Below are 24,587 nucleotides of genomic sequence, written 5' to 3'. Positions count from 1 at the left end.
CAAAGGCAAGAACAAGTCCAAGAGGAAGGCAAGGGGCAGAAAGGAGGTTCTCGCAGGAAGGAAGCCAAAACGAGAAGAGCCAATGCCAACGGACAGTCCAGAGTAAGAGGGCCAAGGGAAGATAGGAAAATGCCGGTGAACGAGAGGTTTTACTGCTCGGCATCTGACATCAGGTCTCTCTCTCTCTCTGCCAAGAGACCTGCTTCCTGGTAGTGGTTTCACGCCTTCCGCACTGATTGGCTGTGGTTTTATCGGTCGGTGGCCAATCAGTGTGGCACGTCCTTCACCTTCCTTACCCCCAATCACGGGGAAGCTTTCTGTCCCTTCCCCGACCAATCACATGTCCTTCCTTACTCCGCCAATCGGTGACCTGCTCTTTGCTCGCCCCTCCCCCCTGTCAATCAAGAGCCTCCTAGGTGTGGCTCTCGGCCTGCCTGATCGATGTTTGCCTGCTATGGTGCCATAGTGCGTGGTTGCCTCCTGTTTGTTCTTTCATCAGTAATTGTGAGAGGGGAATTAATTAATGTGGTGCGCTATTGGGGCTAACTAATGTATAAGAGTGCGTTGCCATGTGGGACACGGGGATGATTACAGGTTTGTCATACCGGGGAGTTAGCCTAATCCCTATTCTACCTATCACCCGATCATCCTCATATGATCACAGGTATACACTTAATCTGACAAACCGCCTAAACAAACTTATTACAGGTGAGGGTTCCCCATCACGACATACGAAGCACCTACCTACGCAGATCTACCTGGATCTAGATATGCCCTACCCAACCGACATAACATTATTATAGTAATACTAGCCGAAAGCACCCGGCGTTGCCCGGGTTCTTTTCGAATGAATTTACTACTATAATTCAGCTTTTACTCGCGGCTGTAGAAGATTGACTACTATAATTCAGCTCAGCTTTTAATTGCGAAATGGGCCCAGCCCGGCCGAGGCGGCCTTGACCGGCCTCGCCACCTAGCCTAAAACCTTCCTGGGGCCCGCCCCGACATTTTTAGTTCTTTTTGAATGTTTTTACTACTATAATTCAGCTTTTACTCATGGCCGTAGAAGATTGACTACTATAATTCAGCTCAGCTTGTAATTGCGAAATGGGCCCAGCCCGGCCGAGGCGGCCTTGACCGGCCTCGCCACCTAGCCTATAAACTTCCCGGGGCCCGTCCCGACATTTTTTGTTTTAGAGGTTTCCTCCTATCTTTCACTGTTCAGGAGATTAGCGCGTGCAGACAAACAAACAAACAAAGAAACAAACAAACAAACAAAAACTTTCTTTTATATATATAGATTAGTGGTAGCTAGTAAACATGTCAAACCAGAAAGCATCTGAAAATGCAAAGCCCGTCCGCATCCATTTGTATTCAGACGTCCTACTCTTCTTCCGCCTGCTCAAAATAATGAAAACGGTTTTAAAAAGAAATTCAAAATGAAAATTGATGATTGTATGCAGCCTTGACCTTTCATCTTTAGATCTAAAAAATAATCAGTTTCTAGCTTTCGATTGGTGTACCAATTTTGTGACCCAATATGCAAATTCTTAAAATTTCAGGTGATCAGATGAAAATTGACAATTTTATGTGATATGGACCTTTGAGCAAAATTATTAATTTGCTTTCTCCATATTCTCATAATAAAGCTTTGTTGAAAATTTGATGACAAATCTCAAACGGTAAAAAAGGTTATGGCCCAGACACACACACACACACACACACACACACACACACACACACACACACACACACACACACACACACACACACACACACAAATGCTGTGCAGGGGACGGGCTAAAAATTTGGCTAAAACCTAAAAACAAAGGTGAAATAATGAACATAAACTGTATTTGTGATTTCACGTACACTGTAACTACACTAACAAACGGTAATTTTGGAAGTCAGACCCATTATTAATATTAAGCCCTTGCCCTCGCAAATAGAGAAGTCAAACTACGCCTATGGTTTACTGTATTGAACTCCAACCCCTGCCAGTGGAGGAAGAGAGTCAGGGAGAGAGAGAGAGGTCGGAGGAGGGGTGGGAGTGGTGGAGAGACAGGAGAGTGGGGGTGGAAAGAGAGAGGAAGGGGATCCTATGCTAGCTTTTCCCATCACTTGGGACGGATACTCTTCCTAGTAGTTACATCGAGGTTCTGTGATATCCGCCAATCTCACGTTACTTTTCTCGGTCAATACTCACATGTGCAAAAGAAAAATTGCACCTTTTATTTTAATGTTATTCATTGCACAGCAAGTCACATTTTTAAATAAAGGGCATAATTTTTTCACGAGTCATAATGAGGCTAAAGTGAAAGCACGCCTTATTTAGACTTTTCTTTCAAGAGCAGTTTGGAAAAACTATTGTGCGTTAATTTGCGTTGCTGTCAAAATTCAGCTTTGGATGTTCAATCTGAAACTATAGATAAAACATTTTTTATATCTCGTTTTTTTAAACAACAGTATTGAGGCCAACAGGATTAACCAGAGGTCACATACTTACCTTTGAGCTGTTTAGTCTGGGTTTGATTCTGGGCCCGATTATACACAGTGTCTTCAAAAAGTATTCACAACACTTGACTTTTTCACATTTTGTTGTTGTAGCCTGAATTAAAAATGGATTAAACTGAGATTTTTTGTCACGGATCTACACATAATACCCCATAATGTCAAAGTGGAATTTTTAAAAGAAAATGTTTTTAAAATAATTTAAAATGAAATACAGAAATATCAATTTATATAAGTATTCAACCCACTGAGTCACTACTTCGTAGAAGCACCTTTGGCAGTGATTACAACTTCGTGTCTTCTTAGGTATGTCTGTATCAATTTTGCACATCTGGATTTGGGGGAATTTATCCCCTTCTTCCTTGCAGATTTGCTCAAGCTCTGGCAAGTTGGATGTGGGAGCATTGGTGAACAGCAATCTTTAAGTCTTTCCACAAATTTTCAATGGGATTCAAGTCTGGGCTTTGGCTAGGCCATTCAAGGACTTTCACATTCTTGTTCTGAAGCCATTCCAGTGTTGCTTTGGCTGTATGATTGGGGTTATTGTCTTGTTGGAATGTAAATATCCGCCGCAGTCCGATGCACTCTGAAGCAGGTTCTCCTCAAGTATTTGCTTGCATTTGCCTCTATTTTTTGTTCCCGCTATCCTTACAAGTCTCTCAGTCCCTGCTGCTGAAAAGCATCTCCATAGTTTGATGCTGCCACCACAATGCCTCACAGGATGGATGGTGTTAGATGTGTGATGAGCTGTGGTCGGTTTTCGTCAGATGTAGTGCTTTGCGTTGAGGCCAAATAATTCAATTTTCGTCTCATTAGACCACAATGTCGGATGCTTGGTCCAATAGAATGTCCGATGCTTGGTCCAAGAGAATGTCCAATGCTTGGTCCAATTGAATGTCTGATGCTTGGTCCAATGGAACATCAGATGCTTGGTCCAATAGAATGTCCGATGCTTGGTCCAATATAATTTCTGATGCTTGGTCCTATAGAACGTCTGATGCTTGGTCCAAGAGAATGCCCGATGCTTGGTCCAATAGAATGTCCTATGTTTAGCCGAATAGAATGTCTGATGCTTGGTGCAATAGAATGTCCGATGCTGTGTCCAATTGAATATCTGATGCTTGGTCCAATAGAATGTCCAATGCTTGGTCCAATAGAATTTCTGATGCTTGGTCCAATAAAATTGCTGATGCTTGGTCCAATATAATGTCTGATGCTTGGTACAATTGAATGTCTGATGCTTGGTCCAATGGAGCGCGTGATGCTTGGTCGAATGGAACGCGTGATGCTTGGTCCAATGGAACGCATGATGCTTGGTTCAATGGAACACGTGATGCTTGGTCCAATGGAACGTCTGATGCTTGGTCCAATAGAATGTCCAATGCTTGGGCCAAGAGAATGTCCATTGCTTGGTCCAATGGAACGTCTGATGCTTGGTCCAATTAAATATCCAATGGTTGGTCCCACCGACCATACAATTAATGGTTCGACTGAACATCCAATGTTGGTCCAACTGTAAGTCTGATTGGTTGGACCATTTGAACGTCCAATGATTGGTCAAATTGACTCATCCGATGCTTAGTCCAATTAAACATATGTGCTTCGTCCAATTTAATGCCCAATGCTTAGTCCAATTGAATGTCGGATGCTTGATCCAATTGAATGTCTGACGATTGGTCCAATTGAATGTCCACTGCTTGATCCATTTGAATGTCTGATGCTTGGTCCAATTGATCGTCTGATGCTTGGCCCAAGAAAACATATGTGCTTGGACCAATTGAAGGTCTGATGCTGGTCCAATGAAACATATGTGCTTGGACAAATTGAAGGTCTGATGCTGGTCCAATGAAACATATATGCTTGGACCAATTGAAGGTCTGATGCTGGTCCAATGAAACATATATGCTTGGACCAATTGAAGGTCTGATGCTGGTCCAATGAAACATATGTGCTTGGACCAATTGAAGGTCCGATGCTGGTCCAATGAAACATATGTGCTTGGACCAATTGAAGGTCTGATGCTGGTCCAATTAAACCTATGTGCTTGGACCAATTGAAGGTCCGATTCTGGTCCAATGAAACATATGTGCTTGCTCCAATTGGATGTCTGATGCTTGGTCAAATAGAATGTACGATGCATGGTACAATTTAACATCTGATACTTGGTATAATTGAACGTTCCCTTCTTTGTCCAATGAAACATCCAGTGTTTGGTCCAACTGAGCATCTGATTATATTGGTCCAACTCGAAGTTTGATCGGTTGGTCCAATTGAAGATCCGATGGTTCGACCAATTGAAAATCTGTTCCTTGCTCCAATGTAACCTCCCATGGTTGGTACAACTGAAAGTATGATGTTCGGTCCAATTCACCATCCAATGCCTGGTCCAATAAAACGTTTGATTAATCCAATTGAACATCCAATACCTGATCCATTGAAACGTGTGCTTGAGCCAATTGAAAGTCCAATGATTAGACCAATTAAACATCCGATGCTAGGTCTAATGAAAAGTCTGATTATTGGTCCAATTGAACATCATATACAGCGTGCAGAGCTGACACGCCCTTGGTTTCAGATCTTGCTCATTCTGGGTAATGCTTCAAGATCATGTGTAGCAGACGAACATAGTTACAAGTCATTTTTTCACTAGCATTTTAACAGGCCATCAAGCCTTGTACGAAGATACCCAGTCAACTAAGGCCACAATTACTCTAAGGTACATACTGTGCGGCTAGTTTTTTCTGCACACCCATGATGTAAGGAATTCTTGAGCTGCTACTGCAATAGTTGCTTTACCCTGTTAACTTTTTCCTTCTCTTGCTTGATAGGCCTTCCAGCCCTGGTTGTCGCCTCATCAGTGGGATTCACAAAGGCCAACGGATACGGAGCTTCAGCTTAGTGAGATCACAGTGCACATTCACATATTTATTCTGACGATGACAGATTCATTAGAATCCAGCACTTAAAAATTGTAATTTTTAATGATCATGTTCCAGAAACACAAGGGGTTTCTATCTGAACTGACGTACAGTATCTAAGGCCACAATCCACAGCAACACAATTTTTAGTCCTAACCAGACCCACTGCTGTGTGTGTTAAAAGCTGCTGGCTCTCACTTGAAGGAGGACTACTCTACGCCTTTGTGGGCCCCGCTGCCGCCGTGGTGTTGGTAAGGCATTTCCTGTCCCTCTGTCAACCCGATGGCCTGCCGTCTCCTCTCCCCTTTTCTTTTTTCACTTCCCCATTGTTTCTCCATCGCATGGCCTACAAAAACACTCCGCTAACGGCTTTTCCGCTCTGCTCTTTATGCTGATGTCTCACTTACCATGCAGGCTGCCATGGCACGCAGACACTTTGACAATGCTTTTGATTATTATGCAGTGATTCCAGTGCTTGTGCTGTGAAGGGAGTGGCAGAGGCATGGGAAGGCATCCATGTTTGGTAGAATCAGCAGGTTTGATGAGGTTTTCCATCAGGTGAATATGGTGCTGGGAATCCTCGTGTTCAACAAGCTCGTCTCCAAGGAAGGAATTCCAGACAAGGAGTTGAAACACCGGGCTGGGTGAGTGAATCTGCACAAGCATTGAAGGCTTTTTTTGAGGACACAATTGAAACCACAAGCAGTGAAGGTTGTCAAGCACCGAGACATTTTCAACGCTCGTTCTTGTTCCCCATTATTCACTGCTCAAGCCATGCTGGGGTTGCATCGATGCAATGCATGGTGACCGTTATCAGTGTCAATGTTCTCTAACTAATTGTACTAGAAACTCTCTGGAGCCTCTTTTATAAGGCTTGATCGTATACGGAGCTTGTGACATTCCCGCTTCAATGCTGCTGGATGACCTTAACACTTTCTGGCACCAAATGGCCATTAAAGTGCCATACACTCCATCCAAGCAACACACCACCAAGCACGGGAATGGATGAACGAGCAAAAAAAAAATTCGGTTTCATAATTTCAGGTTGCTAAAGTATTAATGCACCTGGGCAGATGAAGAATCTTGCAAGCCAACTCCACAAGAGACAGTGAAGAATTGGAAGAATGTGTTAGGATCTTTTTATTTATAATTTGATGGGAAAGTAAAAAATAAAAAACAATAAAGGAATCTCAATGGTTGCAAACTTGTGTCCACCAGGGCCTCTCTGTGGAGTTCGTGTGTGGTCCTCCCACTGCTGGCTTTGACGTGGATGTCAGCCGTGCTCGCCATCACGGACCCACGCTCGGTCCTGTTCCAAATACTCTTCTCAGTCTTTGACTCCCTGCAGGGCTGCGTCATCTTCTGCGTGCACTGCATCCTAAAGAAAGAGGTGCCTCTACCCCATTCCAGGCCATGCAGTCCAAAGCTCCCTGGCGCTGGGAATTTTGCTTGATTGTTTCTGCATGTGCGTGACAGCTTAATTTGCTGTTTTTAATATTCGTGGAAGACAATTCGCCCAGCACGTAGGAACTTGAATCTCCGCGCAGCACATTGTATTTTCGCTTGATGATCGCCTAATGTAACTAACCTTTAGCTATCTTATTTATTCATGATTTCTTTTTTCTTTAACTCTGCATCCCTCCACACATCTATGCCTGCCACCCCTCCACCCACGTCCTCCCACAACCCCAATCGTCTGCCTCCTTTTCTCCAAGGTTCAGAGTGCCATTAAGTTTCGTCTCACTGGACGCCTTGATCCGAGTGAACCCTGTGGTTATTTCCAAAACGGGCATGCCCAGATCATGGTGAGAGCTGTGGTGTAACTCCTCCATCCCCCTAACCAGCCCTCCCTGCCTCCATCCATCCTCAAAACTCTTCCATCTTCCTCATGGTGAATTAATCATTTGCTGCTCTGCCAAAAAACGATCCACTAAAATGTACTTTTCTTTTAAAGACTCTTTTTGAAATGCACTTTTGTCTTTCAGACTGACTTCGAAAAAGATGTCGACCTCGCCTGCCGATCCGGTATGCAAGCACGAGACGTTTACTTACTCCATATTTGAGATCCATCTGACATTTTTCAAGAAATACACTTTGCAGCAATTCACGCAGTTTCACAGTGCAATCTCAAGCAATTGTCTTATTTTCCTTTCCTCACTTTAGTAAAGTGCGTCGCCAACATATCATCAGCAGCCTTATTTTTGTCGCATACTCTTTATGTCCCTTTCGGCCCTCTCAATTCTCCCTCCATTACTCAACTCTCCTTACTTCTGTCATTTACTCTTGTTTTCTTCATCTTCATTCATTCACGCACCTTCTGCCTCATTTCCTCCCTCTTGCACACCCCTTCCTGCCACTCAACCCATTTCCTAAGAGCAATACTGACCTTGCACTCATTCCCTTAGTGGTGGTTGTCTTTTGTTTTAAAAGATCTCTCTCACTCTCTTTCATTTCCCCTTTCTTTTTATCTCTTTCTTTATTTCTTTATCTTTTTCTCTTCCCATTCCCTCTCCATTCATAGCCCGGCAAAAGGAAAATACAGGTGGTCGCTCTTCAATGGCAGCCAGCACCCTGTCTCGCAGTTCCCTCCGTAGCAGTGAGCATAAGGAGCAAACCGAACTTCAGTCCTGCCTCTCCCAGTCTCGCCTCCCACCTCCACCTGGAAACCAAATTCCTTTGGCTTCTGTCACACAGTCCAGCCTGAATGCAAGCTCCAGTCTTCCTCGTTTTCAAGACACAGGAGGTATCCCGATCTTCCAAGAAGCTGGCACCATGCTGACACGCTTCCCAGAGACTACTGCAAATCCAAGTTTTATGGATCCAGGGCCATCGAGTTTGCGCTTTCAGGACACAAATAGCACTGTACCAAGATTCAACAACCGCACAATGGAAATTTCTACTGTGCAGGGCACTGAGAGCCACTGCCCAGGCACACCGGACCCTTTTGGTACATGTGGGTCACGCTTCACAACACCTGGATTGCAGTTTCTAGGCCTACAGGCAGGTAGCAGCAACAATTTCAGTGGGACCGGGAATTATGGGGGGCCTGTCAGCTTCGTTGAGCCAGCCATGAGAGCAGAAGGTGGGAAGCGGTCACAGGTTTGTTATGCCAAAACAGAGGCAGAGCTTGCTCGGGCACAGCAGCTGGCACTTGAGAAGGACTATATAGTGCTGCAGAGTACCACCAAGGAGGGAAAGGGTGCTGAGCGTGCAGGTGGCTTGGGCTCCGATTACAATGGGAGAGGTGGGTCAGGTGCCATCCAGCGAACGGCATCGTACCCACACCGCACGTTGCATCACCCACGTCCACATACCTCCAACACGCTGACGAGCCTACCTGAGATTGACAAGGGCCTGATTCGGCAACTCATGAAAGGCGAGACAGGCTCAACAGCATCTGTCAATTCACTTGACGTAAGACCTGTTTGTCTGCACTTTCTGGGCACACTTTTGCTGCACAAAAATAATGGTATGCATATAAATGGAGGAATGCACTGGAAGCCATGTTTCAACAATGGACATGTAGCAAATCCTAAAAATTGACTCTCGGAATCGAGTGCATGATGCAGAATTAGCAAACAGTCCAAGGTAGAAGAGAGGCTGACAGGTTGAGAAATGACTGCCTTTGCCTCTGTCAATTTCTAAAAACTTTCTGTTTTGTTTCCCTTCTAGAGAAGAAAAACAAGATATTCAGAATTAGATTTTCAGGTGAGCTTGAATGATTGCAATTCAGGTGACATGGAATGGAAGCAATTTCTTGGTAATGTTTTCATTACATTAGACAATTTATTGTGTCAGCATAAAAAATGAAGAAGCGGAAATAAATATTTAAGAACAAGACAGCTTGCAATGGCAATTGAAACGCAGTGCTATGTAGGCCTGAATGGCAAAATCAACAATTATCATTTTTCCCAATTTTGTAATTTATTCATTTATTACTTTTATTATTTTATCAACAATTACAAAACCAACAATTACATTCATTTATTTTGTAATTATTACTCAAGCCTGGTGTTGGGCTAGCGGCTAGGGTGCCGGCTTAGGATCCTAGGATCCTGGGTTCGTAATCCCAGTCGATTGCTGAATTAACGCCAGGGGGGGTTGACTCAGCCTGTTCATCCTTCCGAGGTCGGCTAATTGAGTACCAGTTCACTGGTAAATTCTCTGCTTGTCGTAAAAGGCGACAAAAAGGGTTGGCGGCAGTTGGCGGCAGGAAGGGCATTCGGCCGTAAAACATTGCTTCAAAAAGGGGACCGAAAAACAACAACAACCACGGTCCCCGAAAAAGGCCAACCCCCGCTTTGCGGGGAAAAATGGCCTCTAAATGTGGTTATTTATATTTTTTATATTCATTTATTACTTGCAAAATCGAAGATTTTTCAAGTATATTGGTCGGTTCGGTTTGTGGTTTTGTCTGTTTGTCTGTTTGTCTGTTTGTCTGTTTGTCTGTTTGTTTGTCACCGGCATACAGGTCACAATTTTCAACTGATCTTCACGAAACTTCACCAAATAGTAGAGTTTGTCAAAAGCAAGAAGGCTATTGTTTTTGGGGTCAATAGGTCAAAAGGTCAACATAGGTCACCAACTTTGCTGAATTTCTAAAATCCTCAATTTTCATCCGATTGACTTGAACTTTGAAGAGGACTTGTATATCTGGTCACTGAATTCAACCACCAAGTATTTTTGAGGTCAACATAGGCCAAAATGTCAACATAAGCCTAATTTCTAAAATCCTCAATTTTCAACCGATTGACCTAAAATTTGAAGAGGACTTGCATATCTGGTCACTGAATTCAACCACCAAGTATTTTTGAGGTCAACATAGGCCAAAATGTCAACATAAGCCAAATTTCTAAAATCCTCAATTTTCATCCGATTGACCTGAAATTTGAAGAGGACTTGCATATCTGGTCACTGAATTCAACCACCAAGTATTTTTGAGGTCAACATAGGCCAAAAGGTCAACATAGGCCAAATTTCTAAAATCCTCAATTTTCATCCGATTTACCTGAAATTTGAAGAGGACTTGCATATCTGGTCACTGAATTCAACCACCAAGTATTTTTGAGGTCAACATAGGCCAAAATGTCAACATAAGCCTAATTTCTAAAATCCTCAATTTTCAACCGATTGACCTAAAATTTGAAGAGGACTTGCATATCTGGTCACTGAATTCAACCACCAAGTATTTTTGAGGTCAACATAGGCCAAAATGTCAACATAAGCCAAATTTCTAAAATCCTCAATTTTCATCCGATTGACCTGAAATTTGAAGAGGACTTGCATATCTGGTCACTGAATTTAACCACCAAGTATTTTTTAGGTCAACATAGGCCAAAAGGTCAACATAGGCCAAATTTCTAAAATCCTCAATTTTCATCCGATTTACCTGAAATTTGAAGAGGACTTGCATATCTGGTCACTGAATTCAACCACCAAGTATTTTTGAGGTCAACATCGGCCAAATTTCTAAAATCCACAATTTTCATCCGATTGACTTGAAATTTGAAGAGGACTTGCATATCTGGTCACTGAATTCAACCACATATTATATTTTAGGTAAACATAGGCCAAAAAGTCAACATAGGCCGAATTTCGAAAATCACCAATTTTCATTTGATTGACTTGAACTTCTAAGAGGATTTACATATATGGTCACTGAATTCAACCACCATCTATTTTTGAGGTCAACATAGGCCAAAAGGTCAACATAGGCCAAATTTTTCAAGTCCTCAATTTTCATCCGATTGATTTGAAAATTGAACAGCATTTGCACATTGAGTCACTAATTAGGGAAACCAACTATTTTTGAGGTCAAAAGGTCAAAGGTCAACTCAATGTCAACCTTCCAAAATCATCATTTTTCATCTGAAAAATCATCACTTTTCTTCCTATTGACCCGAGCTTTGATCAAGATTGTCAATTTTAATCTTGATGAAATGGACAATTTGCTGTATCAATGGAATTTTTTTCTTGGGGGGGGGGGGGGGGGTGCGGATTTTGCAAGTCTCGTGCTTCGCATGACGTCTTCTTGTTTATTTATTTATTTTTACCAAATGACACCAATAATATTCTCGGTGTTCTTTCAGAAAATCATGCACACTCGGAAACGCCATCATGAAATGTTGCACGAAATGAGCCAAAAGTTTCAGACTATGGAAAGAGGGCGCCCGATGCCTCTGGACACCATAAAGGTAAGTGTTCATTATTGCACAATCTGAAAGCAATCAACAAATCTATCAATCACCATCAAACTTGCCCCCCTACCCTCAGCTACCCTTTCTCCTAGCATCCCCATACTCCACCCACCACACACAGAACAATAGTATAATATCGTGCAGGATTCTCACCTCCCAAGGCTCTGCCACCAATTAACGCCACTCCAGTTGTGTCCTCAAGCATGCCAACATTCCAAGTGCCTCTGTTCCCTGTGGACTTATGGTTATGGATTTTTCTGGCTTTATCTTCCGCAGATGCAAGATCAAATGAGGGGCAGATGGAATCCTTCATCGCCTGCCAATGAATCTATCGCCGAGAGTGTAAGTCGAGACACCATTTTGAGAATGCTGACATATCTCTGTGCAGCACAAGTTCTATAAATATATATTTTGCCATTCGACAATAATGTTCCATTTGATTCGACCAAAGTAACATTATGTATGCCGTGGCATTTGTGATTTGATTTGCAAGTTGCGCTGCCACTTTTCCCTTGACCGCGATTGGTCGCTTGACCGGCACAACATCGGTGCTCTTGCACAGCCCCTTTGTCTTGTCATTAAATTAATTAAGGCTTGAATTTTGCAAGTCGCTTTGCTATCTCTCAATTGCATGGCAGCATTTCCCATTGTAGAAAATGAAGAGGGACAATGCGTTGGAATAAGAGGCGGGTACAGGTTTCGTGCTGAATTGAATTAGCTTCCATAGACGTGTCCGCTGCGCAGTGTTGATCCCTGAATGCTGTCAAACCATTGATCCCCTGAATGAAAATGCATGCAAGTTCATTCTCCATCCTTCATATTTTTATGGCTTCATTGATTAGCGAAGGTGGAACAGCAGAGTTGGTTTGTTCTTTCTTTCACTAAAATGGCATGATCCGTTAACACACATCAAACGGGGAGCCGGAAACCTCTTCCAGGCGTCTTCTAATAATTGGACGTGTTTGTGGCGTCAAAAGAACAAACTATCACTGGAGCCTTGAAAATTCACAGTTTCATTCCCTTTCATGGCTATCACAGTTTCTAACACATTCCACTGAAAGACCAGATGGAAATCATTAACGGTAATTCATTATTCATGCAGAGAATCCTCACCGCTGCAGCCAATTATTGGAGGTGTAGAACATTTGCCTCCAAATGTTAACATTCAAATGTAACCCAGTTTTGGTAGAATAAAGACAATCTTAGAGGAGCAAATTAAGACAGTATATGGAAACTGTGACTGACTGTGACTTGAAACTGTGAGGCATGATCAACCATACAAGAGTTCCTTTGGAAAATGCTAATCTCACAAGGATGGCCTAGAAGATTGGAAAAAGGTCTGCATTTCCTCGCCACATATACCCGGGTCCGCTTCCATTCCATGTGTCCAAATCATCCCCCTCCCTTCTTTCTGTCGTCACCTGCAGCCACTTGATGCTTTGCATGCGTATTGGGCCGACGAGAATGCGAGTGGCTGGGCCAGGAAAATCCCATAATGCAGTCGGAGAGGCTGAGGGATGGCTGCAGGTGGGTGGGTCGCCGAGGCCTGGGTGACGGACCACCAGCACCTCTCTTTATCGCCCCGTAACACGGCAGGAGGCCTCGGGGCCTAGTCATGGACCTTGGGACGGCCAGGGCGACTGCGGAGCATGGCGGTGGCCTCCACAAAGCATGCCGGCGATCGGAGCGGCAGAGGGCTACGGACAGACACACGGGGCCACACCTCTTGCCTGTCTGGCCAGCCAGCTGGACAACTTCCAGACACCTGTGTGAGATGTTGCTCGAGGAAATGCACAGCCAATTACTCACCCTCTCTGCCCCCATCTTCCCCTCTCCAAAATCCAATCTGGTTAATGCAAGCATCGTTACCGAAGCGGTGACCAATTTTTCACATTCAAACTCGAGTCGAAAAATAATTGCCAAAAAATTAAATCAATTGGCCAAGTATTTTGGTGGTTGAGGTGGCTGTGGCCAAGACAAGACTTTTTGTACAATTCCTTCTTCCACATGCGTCAGTCATCCTTTTTTCCCCGCTTCTGCTGCTATAATAGCCCTATTGTTTTGTAGAAAGCTTCCTCGTAGAATGTCATTCCTTTCTTAGTTACAATGTGTAACTGTTAATAAATGTTATATATGCACAGTTGGTATCTTTGTAAATTCCCGCTACCGTTTTTTGTGCTGTCGAAATTTGATATAACACGAGCATTGGATAACGGTCCCATTCCGACCACCAGTTTGAAATCTAGCGAACAGCAACTTTATGAACTCATTACTAAGTTTTCAATTGTCCATGTTCAGAAAATCTGACAGCATTTTAATAAGAAAGTTACTATAGCTCGAAAAGGCTTCTCACGATCCATCCGTGGTCTACGAAGGTTCGTCCGCCAGCGTGGGCCCCATAGTCCGTGCCCGACTGCGCAAGAGGCGGCGGTGCGACGGGCCGTGTGTTCCTCCTGCTGCTGTTGCTGCCGCTACCTGCATTAATGTCCCCACTGTTATCCCAAGGCCTTCATGCTGCTCCATTCGTTTTGGGGGAAACAATAAACAAACAAACAAAAAAAAATACAAAAACAAAATCCCATCGCGTTGTACATATACCCACGACATCAGATGTTTTCCTTTTTTTGGACTGTAGAATTGTAAACAGATGAATGATGTCTGCACGGCAAAGGATATACAGTCTTGTAAATTCGTGCAACTCTGAAAATGGATTCGAAACCGTTAACCTGCACGTCGTTGGAGGTACTCTCTCCTTTGCAGACAGCAAGGCACTTTCACTCTGTTATTTTGTACGATAATGGAAGGAAATCTGGCGGTGTCCTTCAAGATGTATAATACAAGGTATAGGATATATTAATTAAAAGCACAGTCGGGTCAACTTATCTGCAGATTATTTTTGTCCAGTTTCGATCTCAGCATGTATGTAGAACATGTTGGCTGATAAAATGCCTGACTTTGGTGTGGATTTCATTTGTAACTGCGATGTGTTATTTAACACGTTTAACTTGAATGACTAAATCTTGTTTTTTTTGTTGGGTTTTTTTTGTCCGATTTCATTTTTTGCCTTCATTTTAAACATTTATAATAAAAAAGGAAACCCATCAGTACTTTTTTTGAAACGAGTCGTGAAATTTTGTACTTCTGGCGGAGTTCACAAAACTTTGGGAACTCACACCTCCTTTCGTACTATCAACTTCTGGATGACAGAAGAATATTTTGAAACTTGGCGAATTTGAAATCTAGAAAATGTTCCTACTCCTACCCCTCACCTCCTTCCCCCTTCGCCCCCCCCCCCACCCACCTTTTTCCCTCCCCCCTCCCAGCTTTCCCCACCTCTCTGTATATATATGCTCTCTCCCATGATCCCAACAGAGAATATTCTACAATCAAGTTATCTCCATCCTTTCTGTGCTGTCCAGCTATGGATTTGAACTCGCACATTATACTGCATAATCAGCCTCCTGGGGATGTGCGAGCAGGGGGCACCGCATCTTGGAGCATCCCACATTTGTCTTTGTCAGGGCTTGTTAAGCCGGCTGTTCCATTCACGTTTATTTGAAAAATCTCATTCCTGAGAATAGTAAGCCTTTGGATGGCATTGAACACTTCTATTGGGACATGTGTGTTAAGCCATAAGAAAGTGTGGGTTAAGACTATGACAAACATGGATATTCATCATTAACCCTTGCTGAATATGTATTTGGGGCCATGAGAAAAATAAAGTATATTTTGGAGGCTTTTTTGTGGCACAATATTTAATTTCGGGTGTATTTAAGGAAGGTTATGACTCCGGAGATCAATAGATAATACATGGATAAGCAAAGTACACTCAGAAACAGGGAATGATGGAATTTTCAGTGGCAAATCTTCATACCCCACATGATCCTGTAAATGAAGCATGTGTATTACATGGGCACAATGGGCTCATGAAGTATTCCTTGTTCTTAACATTTACTTTTCTACTTCTACTACTATACCACTACTACTACATTAATAGCCCAAGATATTACCACCTATTTGAAACAGAAGATTTTTTTGTCCAAGTCATTCACGAACCAATTGGCCAGGCATGACATTCAAATATATATACACAAAGAATTAAGTTAAGCACCCCCCCCCCGTTTTTTTACAACCTCGCACATTACAACTTTGTTGTCGTCAAAACAGTGTAATATACCCATGATATTGCTATATTTTCTGGAGAAGTGATATTATGGTCACATAAAAACATAACAATCATGCCGTTTTCAATATTTTATTCTGAATAATTTAAGGTGAAATTTTTTGGGAATTTTAGGCATATTTTCACCTCAATTTAAGTATGGAGCTATAGGTCCATCACGGACAGTGTGGATGACGTTTATGTTTTCTAACGTACAGTCATTGTTCTGAGAAGACCTCTAGCGATCTTTGCGTCAATAACGTGTGTAGGACCCACGTGATCGGATCACTGACTCAACCAATCACTTTTTTTCACTTTGATCACTCAATTTCATCAATGGATAATTGCTAATGTCATACCAATCATTATTTGATCTCACATACCTTAGAATATATGCCAATGTATACATATACACAAAGAATATATATTAGGGGGTGCTTACCTTAATTCGTTGTGTAGGGGTGCTTAACTTAATTCTTTGTGTATATAAACTGAGCAGGAATTCGGAATTTGGTTAGGATGCTGGCGCTACCTCACCTACTCTTCTCAAAAAGACGCTGCTTGGTCTGTGACATCCACCAACTAATGGTAGCAGATGGGGCACCCGGCTTAACATTGATCCGAAGGACGGCACACGTTGTAATGCAGCTCCCTACCTGTGAATCACCAATATGACAATTTACACTGTGCTTGGAAATATCACCAATGACATAATGGATAATAGCAACTCAAAGGTAAGTGCGCTACATCTGCATCATCTATGATTCTATACGGTATATGTATTTACCGCATCATGTGAAGCTACACTGGAGTGAAATTACTCTGACGTGTGTTAAGGATTCAATCCAATTACAACCTGTTGCATTATGCATATCAAACATTTGCTAAAACAAAACTAGATGGTATTCATAGAATACTTACCCTGCGCAGTCAACGTGGTGTGAGCCAACTCTTCTGTTGTTGAAGGGTTTCTTTCTTTGATCCAATATAGTTGCCAGACCACGTGAGCAATTACATCATAAATTTATATTCTCTAATATAATTCTTGCATAGATCACGCTCAATAAATTTCAAACTGATCAGACTAAGCGTTGCACCTGGCAAATTATGACGTCATAATTAAGGCACCCATGACGTTATTGTCAACAAGAACTATTCCCCATATGGAGTTCTTTACAATGAGCCACGTTTCAATTTTTTCCATGGAGCAGTTTTGGAGATAGAGGTACTACGTTTTTTGTTTTTTTACAAGATGGCGCCTGTACCACGTGACCTATGACGTCATAACTATCATTAAACTATTCTATAGGAGCAGGGGCTCCTATGGTGAAAATTGTATGTCCATCAGACCAAGTTGCAGAGAAAAAAAAATTCATACACATCGGATGAAGTTATACTTTTCAAATTATGACGTTATAACAAAAGCAACTATGACATCATCATTAACATATCTTATTCCTCATGGGGAGTACTTGACAATGAGCCATGTTTCAATTTTTTCCATGGAGTGGTTTCAGAGATATAGAGGTGTGAAGTTTTTCAAAGATGGCGCCTGTACCATGTTACCTATGACGTAATAATGATCATTACGTTATTCTACAGGAGGAGGCGAACGTGAAATTGGTGAAATTGGTGAATTTCTATGGTGAAATTTCGTGTCAATCGGACAAACGGTTGCCAAGAAAAAGAATTTTTAAAATGCAGACACGCACGTATGCAACCGAATGCCTAACCCTGCTTTTTGCATCGCGCGCGCACGGTAATTATTGTCTTGCTGAAGATGCCGAAAAGCAGAAGTAGCATGTTTCTTGTATTACTATGATTTTTGGCCGTGGGGTCAAAGTGCATCATAGGTATGACTTTCACAAGCCTTGCATAACCGCACACTTTGCTCTTTGAGCTGAAGTATGCTCATCGATTTGTCATTATCTTTTTCTGATGGACCATACTCTTTTACAGAGCGTCGGTGCCGCCAAAGCAGTTTCTTAGCAAGGGATATACTGGGTGGTTTGCCATTGCCTTCGCAGCAGAAGTTAGGGCAGAAATTTGGCAAGAGTGCCGGCGATAGCTCGCTTACTCTTCTTGAGTAGTGACTTCTTGAAAGACACAGTGAAATATTTAATGTCCACCAACTAATGTTGGCAGAAAGAATGCCAACATCCATCCGCGGGACAGCAGATATGTTAATGAATCACCCTGCCATACCTCTAGAGTGTAGGCCATCATTGTTGTGGAAAACCAATCAGGTCCACACAACTTTAGTCCAACTTGTGGTTTAATTCCATTTAGATCATGACATCATCCTGTAATGCAGGAAATGCAATAAGTATACGATGTGGCATCACATGGGACCATTCATAACATTCAATGCAAGCAAGCTGGATATTCTATGCTGGCGTACCGTTAGCGAGTCTACCAGATGTAACGTGTCACAGGAGAAGTCTCGGAGCACCGTCCGCAGCAGCGGGTCTTATAGTCACGCCCCTAGCGGTGTCAACGAGCAGCGAGCATCACCCCGGGTTCAGTACGAATACGATTTCACTACATTCCCCCCCCCCGTCAGAATTATACGGCGGTGCGGCTAGAAGCGAGCGAGCGTCAGCACGAACAGGGTGCGGAACATCAGTCGACCCAACCGTATCGGGCCGGGCGGCGAATTTCTCTGCCAGCACGCGTCCGAAATTCCCCGGGTACGGCATCATGTATCCCTGTGTCCCCGGCGTCGGAGGCGCCATCAGGGTCGGGTGACGAAGGGGGTAACTCCAAGTCGTCGGGCCCAGGTAGACCCGGCGAGGGGAGAGTCGGTAGACTTTCGGCAATGGGAGCGTCGGGAGAGGCCATAGTCTCATAGATGGGTTCGGTCGGTCCGTCCGATTCCCTACTCAGGTCGGCGACCCCGCATGGGGCAAGGTGACGGACGGAGACAGTAGTCTCACGGCCATCAGTCGTCATCACACGAGCATGCTCAGGATTAGCCTGGAGAATCTGCACTTTGTCCACTAGGGGGTCGTTCTTGCTCGCGCGAACCGCCCGTTTAAGGTAGGCCGGCCCGGGCCCAGCGAGCCAACTGGGCAAAGACCGTATACACCCCGTGCTCCTGGGGTGGTGGAAAAGTCGCTCGTGGGGAGTTTGGTTGGTTGCCGTACACAGGAGAGCCCTGATCGAGTTCAACGCCGCAGGTAGCGACCAAGCCCATTTATCGAGGCCCCGGCCGAGGGTCCGGAGGTTGAGCATGACGGCCCTCCAGATAATCCCGTTGAAGCGTTCGATCTGCCCATTAGCCTGGGGTCTGTACGGCGTGGTGTAACTAGAAGCAATGTTATTTTGGAGCAGATAGCCGCGCACCTCCTGAGACAAGAGGACCGCACCCCGGTCGGTATGGACATAGGCCGGGTACCCGAACATTGAGAACAAGTTCTGTAAGCATCGCATCACCGTGGCAGCAGTCATGTCCGCGCACGTATAAGCAAAGGGGAATCGCGAGTACTCATCGACGATAGTGAGCAGCTAGCGAGAGCCGCTCGACACCGGCAATGAGCCCTTGAAATCCATCGCCAAGCGTTCCCACAGTCGCGTAGCCTTAACCAGAGTCCCCATGGGAGGGTTATAGAAACGCGGTTTGATTTCCGCGCAGATAGCGCAGTCGCGACAGATACGGCGGATATCGTCAATCGAGTATGGGAGATTGCCACGCCGCACAAAATGAGCGAAACGCTTTACGCCGGGATGGCCCGCAGTGGCATGCAGCACCCGTAGGCCCTCCAAAGAGGTGATACCCGCGCATGTAGCCGGTCGTGATAAGGCATCAGCGGCCCGGTTATCGTTCCCCGGGCGATATTTGATGGTGTAACAGAAGTCGGCGAGTTCGATACGCCAGCGAGTGATTTTCTCATTCTTAATGCGCTGGGCGTGTAAGGTGTCGTACATGAACGCAACGCTTTGCTGGTCCGTGATGATTTGGAAGCACCGCCCGAGTAAGTACGGGCGCCATCGCCGAATAGACTCGACAATCGCATACGCTTCCTTTTCGACGGACGAGTGTCTCCGCTCAGCGGTGGTAAGAGTCCGTGAAAAGAAAGCCATGGGACGCCCCCCTTGGGAGAGGGTCGCCGCGATGGCCTGATCCGAGGCGTCACTTTCGAGGACGAAAGAGCCGCTCTCGTCGATTGTCGCCACGGCGGCTCGGGCGATGTCGGCCTTAAGGCCTTCAAAGGCCGCCAATGCGGCCGGACTCAGTGGGAAGGTGTCGCAGGCCACGAGGGGGCGAAGTTTCGCGGAGAAATTTTGCACCCATTTGGAGTAATGGGCGAATAGCCCGAGGCCACGCTTCAGGGACGCCCGATCACAGGGAGGGGCCATGTCGAGCAAAGGTCGCAGACGCTCCTTATCCGGAGCGACAGAGCCATGGGTCACGGTGTACCCCAGAAGATCTATCGTGCGTAGGGAGTATTGGCACTTATCCTCGTTCATAGTTAAGTGATACCTCTGCGCGACCTCAAGGAAGCGCTTCAGATTAGCATCATGGTGCCCTTGGTCATATCCACAAACCGTAAGATTATCGAGGTAGACAAAAACATCGGTTAAGTGCTCCCGCGCAATGAGGTCATCCATGGCCCTCTGGAAACAAGCGACCCCGTTCGTTACCCCAAAAGGCAATCACGTAAATTGGTACAACCGCTGCCCCGACTCAAAAGCGGTATAGATACGATCCGCCCTAGAGATAGGGATCTGGTGGTATGCACTACGGAGATCGAGAGTGCTATAGACCGAATACTGGGACACCTGTTGCACCAGCGCGTCCATCCCCGGAAGGGGGTAGGCATCCAGCTGTGTAAAGCGGTTAATCGTTTGGGAATAGTCGATTACCATGCGTCTGCGGTGGGCCTCGCTGCGCACCACCAAGACCTGGGCGCGCCACGGCGACCTGCTAGGTTCTATGATGCCGTCTTTCAAGAGCTGAGCCGTTTCGTCCGCAATGAATTGCATGTCTGCGCGAGAGTAGCGCCGTGATTTCACCGCGACAGGGGTACAGTCGGAGGTTAGATTGGGGAACAGCGAAAGCGGCTGGATGTCCATTTGCGCTAGGGCGCACACCGCAAGCGCGTCGTCCGCCCCCACAACAAGCGTGTCAGGCCCACCAAACTCCATTACCAGACGTCCATGCAGCTTAAGAAAATCGTGTCCTAATAGAATATCAGCACATAAAGCGGGTAAAACCATAAGGTGTACATCAGGAAAAACCCGTCCCTTTAGCACGAGTTTCAATCGGCATTCCCCCTTCGTGCTGAGTCGAAGCCCCTGGGAAGCCATGAAGATCCGTCTCGTAGACCTCCAGATCCGCCATCCATGCCTGAGCACAAGTCGCTGGTCGATAAAACTATCCGTAGACCCTGTATCCACCAAGGCCCGAACACAATGGCCTTCGACCATGAGGGGAATAAGGGCTTGAGCCAGGCCAGACGAGGCTGCTGGGAGTGGGACTGAACCCCCCGAATGGGTCGGACAAGCCTCGCGGGTGGATCCTATGCCAGCAGCAGTTTTGCGGTCGTGGCCGGAGTATGCGTTGTCCATGGGGAATCCATTAATGCCATCAGAGGGCTTTCCCAAGCATTCCGGTGTTTCGCGATTCAAAATCTGACAATTCTGACGGGAAAAGGCCTCCGTAGTATTTGAAAACGCCTTTTGACACTTTTGGCAGGAAAAGGCCTCCGTAGTATTCGAAATCGCCTTTTCTGGGGTGAGGGCCACCGTTAGCTCGTGGACGACACGAGGAGAACGTTCCGCTGGGGCTTGGCGAGGCTTCAAAGCCCCTTGCGTGGCCCGGAGTTTGGTCAAGGACACGTACTTCGTGCCCGATTGAGGATGAGACTGTGGTGGCTGTCCGGTGACGCCCGCCAAGGACGTCTGAGCGCCCAGGGGCCCGCAGAGAGGGGCCCTCCCCTTCGAAGACGGGTAAGGCGCCGGGTTTCGGGCTCGGCTCGCAGGCTCCGCAATGAGCCCATTCAAGGTCGCCGCGACCGCGCGACCGCGACCGCGCGATTCAATGAGCCGCGAGCCGCGTGCCGTTTTCCTGCACACTTTCGCGTAATGTCCCTTTTGCGAGCACAAATGGCATATAGCGTCTCGTGCCGGACACACGGGCCGGGCATGGCGTGGCCCCCCACAGAAAAAGCATGCGGCCCCGCGTAAGGCCTTGGGTCTGGCCGTAGCGGCAGCCGTCAGGACTGGGTCTTCCTCCGGAGCATCCCGGAGTTCCGCGAGCAGGTCCGCGTCCTCGGCGGTAGCACTCTCCGGCCGGGCGTGTAGTGTAGTGCCCGCCAAGAGGCGCGTGTGATCATAGGTGTTCGATTGCATCCGCGCTTCGGTGTATACTTTCCCTTGCTCGAGTGCCGTAGCGAAGGTCAGGTCGGTCTTCTCTAGGAGCTTGAGCCGTAGTTCCTGGGAGGAGACCCCTGCAATAAAGGCATCTAAAAGAAGATCATCCTGAGCCTGCGCGGGAGTCTGTGGCTCCTTGATGCTGTCCAGCAAGAGCTGCCGGAGCTCCTGGGCATAGTGGTCCATCGCCTCGTTGGGTTGCTGACGTCGCGTTAGCAGCAAATATCGTGCATACACCGGGCTTTTTTCCTTTATGTACAGCCGTTTGAGCTCCGTGATCGAGAGGTCATACGTCGCGAATTGAGCGATGGAATTGTACACCTTGTAGTCGATTTTTGAATGAAGCGTTGCTAGCTTCGCGGCAGCCGTCGGCGCGGTCTCAGGCTCCTCGAAATGATTCTCCAATGTTCTGAGCCAGTGCTTCAGTTGCAAGCCACCATCCGGGGCTTGCGGGTCGGCGCAGAATACGGCAACCGCCAGCGTCTTGTTGCCAGCCATGTCGGTAGATATAAATGGAATTAAGTGTTGTGGAAAACCAATCAGGTCCACACAACTTTAGTCCAACTTGTGGTTTAATTCCATTTAGATCATGACATCATCCTGTAATGCAGGAAATGCAATAAGTATACGATGTGGCATCACATGGGACCATTCATAACATTCAATGCAAGCAAGCTGGATATTCTATGCTGGCGTACCGTTAGCGAGTCTACCAGATGTAACGTGTCACAGGAGAAGTCTCGGAGCACCGTCCGCAGCAGCGGGTCTTATAGTCACGCCCCTAGCGGTGTCAACGAGCAGCGAGCATCACCCCGGGTTCAGTACGAATACGATTTCACTACAATCATCCCAACCCTATTCACATCAAAAATTTTACGAGCAAACTATAATACTGAATATTAAAATATCACTCTATAATAACAAGAAGGCGTCATGCAGAGCACGAAACCTGCAAAATCCACCCCCCACCCATCCCCCCAAAAAAGGTTGCAATTGATTGATCCATCAAATTGTCCATTTCATCAAGATCAAAATTGATGATCTTGATCAAAGCTCGGGTCAATAGGATGAAAAGTGATGAGTTTTAGATGAAAATTGATGATTTTAGAAGTTTGACCTAGAGTTGACATTTGACTTTTTGACCTCAAAAATAGTTGGTTTCCCTATTTAGTGACTCGATGTGCAAATGCTGTTCAATTTTCGAGTCAATCGGATAAAAAATGGCGATTTTAGAAATTCGACCTACAGATGACCCTTTGACCTCAAAATCGATAGACTTCTCAATTGTGACAACCTCTACAACTTGGTGAAGTTTCATGAAGATCGGTTTAAAATTGTGACCTGTAGGTCGGTAACAAACAAACAGACAAAGAAGAAGACGTCATGCAGAGCACGATACTTGCAAATTCCAAACTCCTTCCAACCCCCCCCCCCCCCCCCCCCCAAAAAAAGGTTGCAATTGATCCAGTAAATTGTCCATTTCATCAAGATCAAAATTGACGATGTTGATCAAAGCTCGGGTCAATAGGAAGAAACGTGATGAGTTTTAGATGAAAATTGATGATTTTTGAAGTTTGACCTTGAGTTGACCGTTTGACCTCAAAAATAGTACGTTTCCCAATTCAATGAGGCAATATGCAAATGTTGTTCTATTTTCAAGTCAATCGGATAAAAAATGGCGATTTTAGAAATTCGACTTCAGGATGACCCTTTGACCTCAAAATCAATAGGCTTCTCAACTGTGACGACCTCTACAACTTAGTAAAGTTTCGTGAAGATTGGTTTCAAATTGTGATCTGTAGGCCGGTGACAAACAAACAGACAAACAAGAAGACATCATGCGGAGCACGATACTTGCAAAATCTGGCCCTCCTCCCCCAAGAAAATGAATTCCATTGATACAGCTAATTGTCCATTTCATCAAGATTAAAATTGACAGTCTTGTTCAAAGCTCGGGTCAATAGGAAGAAAAGGGACGATTTTTCAGATGAAAAATGATTTTGGAAGGTTGATCTTGAGTTGACCTTTGACCTTTTGACCTCAAAAAATAGTTAGCTTTTCTATTTAGTGACTCAATGTGCTAATGCTGTTCAATTTTCAAGTCAATCGGATGAAAATTGAGGATTTTAGAAATCTGGCCTATGTTGACCTTTTGGCCTATGTTGACATCAAAAATACTTGGTGGGTGAATTCAGTGACCAGTTATGCAAGTCGTCTTCAGATTTCAAGTCAATTGGATGAAAATTGAGGATTTTAGAAATTAGGCATATGTTGACCTTTTGGCCTATGTTAACTTCAAAAATACCTGGTGGTTGAATTCAGTCACCAGATATGCAAGTCCTCTTCAAATTTCAAGTCAATTGGATGAAAATTGAGGATTTTAGAAATATGGCCTATGTTGACCTTTTGGCCGATGTTGACCTC

The 24,587-nt window shown here is 45.1% G+C and overlaps 1 protein-coding gene and 1 long non-coding RNA gene across 2 annotated transcripts in view; one reads left to right on the top strand and one right to left on the bottom strand.

Moving 5' to 3' along the window:
• LOC137422393 (adhesion G protein-coupled receptor B3) overlaps positions 1-14,848 on the top strand; it is a 209,035-nt gene extending 194,187 nt beyond the window's left edge. Inside the window, exons 19-29 of the mRNA XM_078773200.1 lie at positions 5,340-5,409; positions 5,614-5,680; positions 5,988-6,073; positions 6,648-6,819; positions 7,145-7,234; positions 7,415-7,454; positions 7,951-8,843; positions 9,102-9,137; positions 11,519-11,623; positions 11,903-11,968; positions 13,054-14,848. Coding sequence (XP_078629326.1) covers positions 5,340-5,409; positions 5,614-5,680; positions 5,988-6,073; positions 6,648-6,819; positions 7,145-7,234; positions 7,415-7,454; positions 7,951-8,843; positions 9,102-9,137; positions 11,519-11,623; positions 11,903-11,968; positions 13,054-13,122 — 1,694 coding nt within the window. The 3' untranslated portion in view covers positions 13,123-14,848. The remainder of the gene's footprint in view (positions 1-5,339; positions 5,410-5,613; positions 5,681-5,987; positions 6,074-6,647; positions 6,820-7,144; positions 7,235-7,414; positions 7,455-7,950; positions 8,844-9,101; positions 9,138-11,518; positions 11,624-11,902; positions 11,969-13,053) is intronic.
• Positions 14,849-22,717: 7,869 nt separating this feature from the next.
• On the bottom strand, positions 22,718-22,940 carry LOC144890881 (uncharacterized). Its single transcript, XR_013622556.1, has 2 exons — positions 22,862-22,940; positions 22,718-22,763 (listed from the first exon to the last, which is right to left on the bottom strand). It is a non-coding gene; the product is annotated as an uncharacterized LOC144890881 (long non-coding RNA).
• Between the last annotated feature and the right edge of the window lie 1,647 nt (positions 22,941-24,587).

This window comes from Myxine glutinosa, chromosome 2 (genome assembly GCF_964187855.1).
Source record: "Myxine glutinosa chromosome 2, kmMyxGlut1.1, whole genome shotgun sequence".
In the NCBI taxonomy this organism is placed as follows: Eukaryota; Metazoa; Chordata; class Myxini; order Myxiniformes; family Myxinidae; genus Myxine; species Myxine glutinosa.
This window is presented reverse-complemented; position numbering and strand designations above follow the sequence as displayed.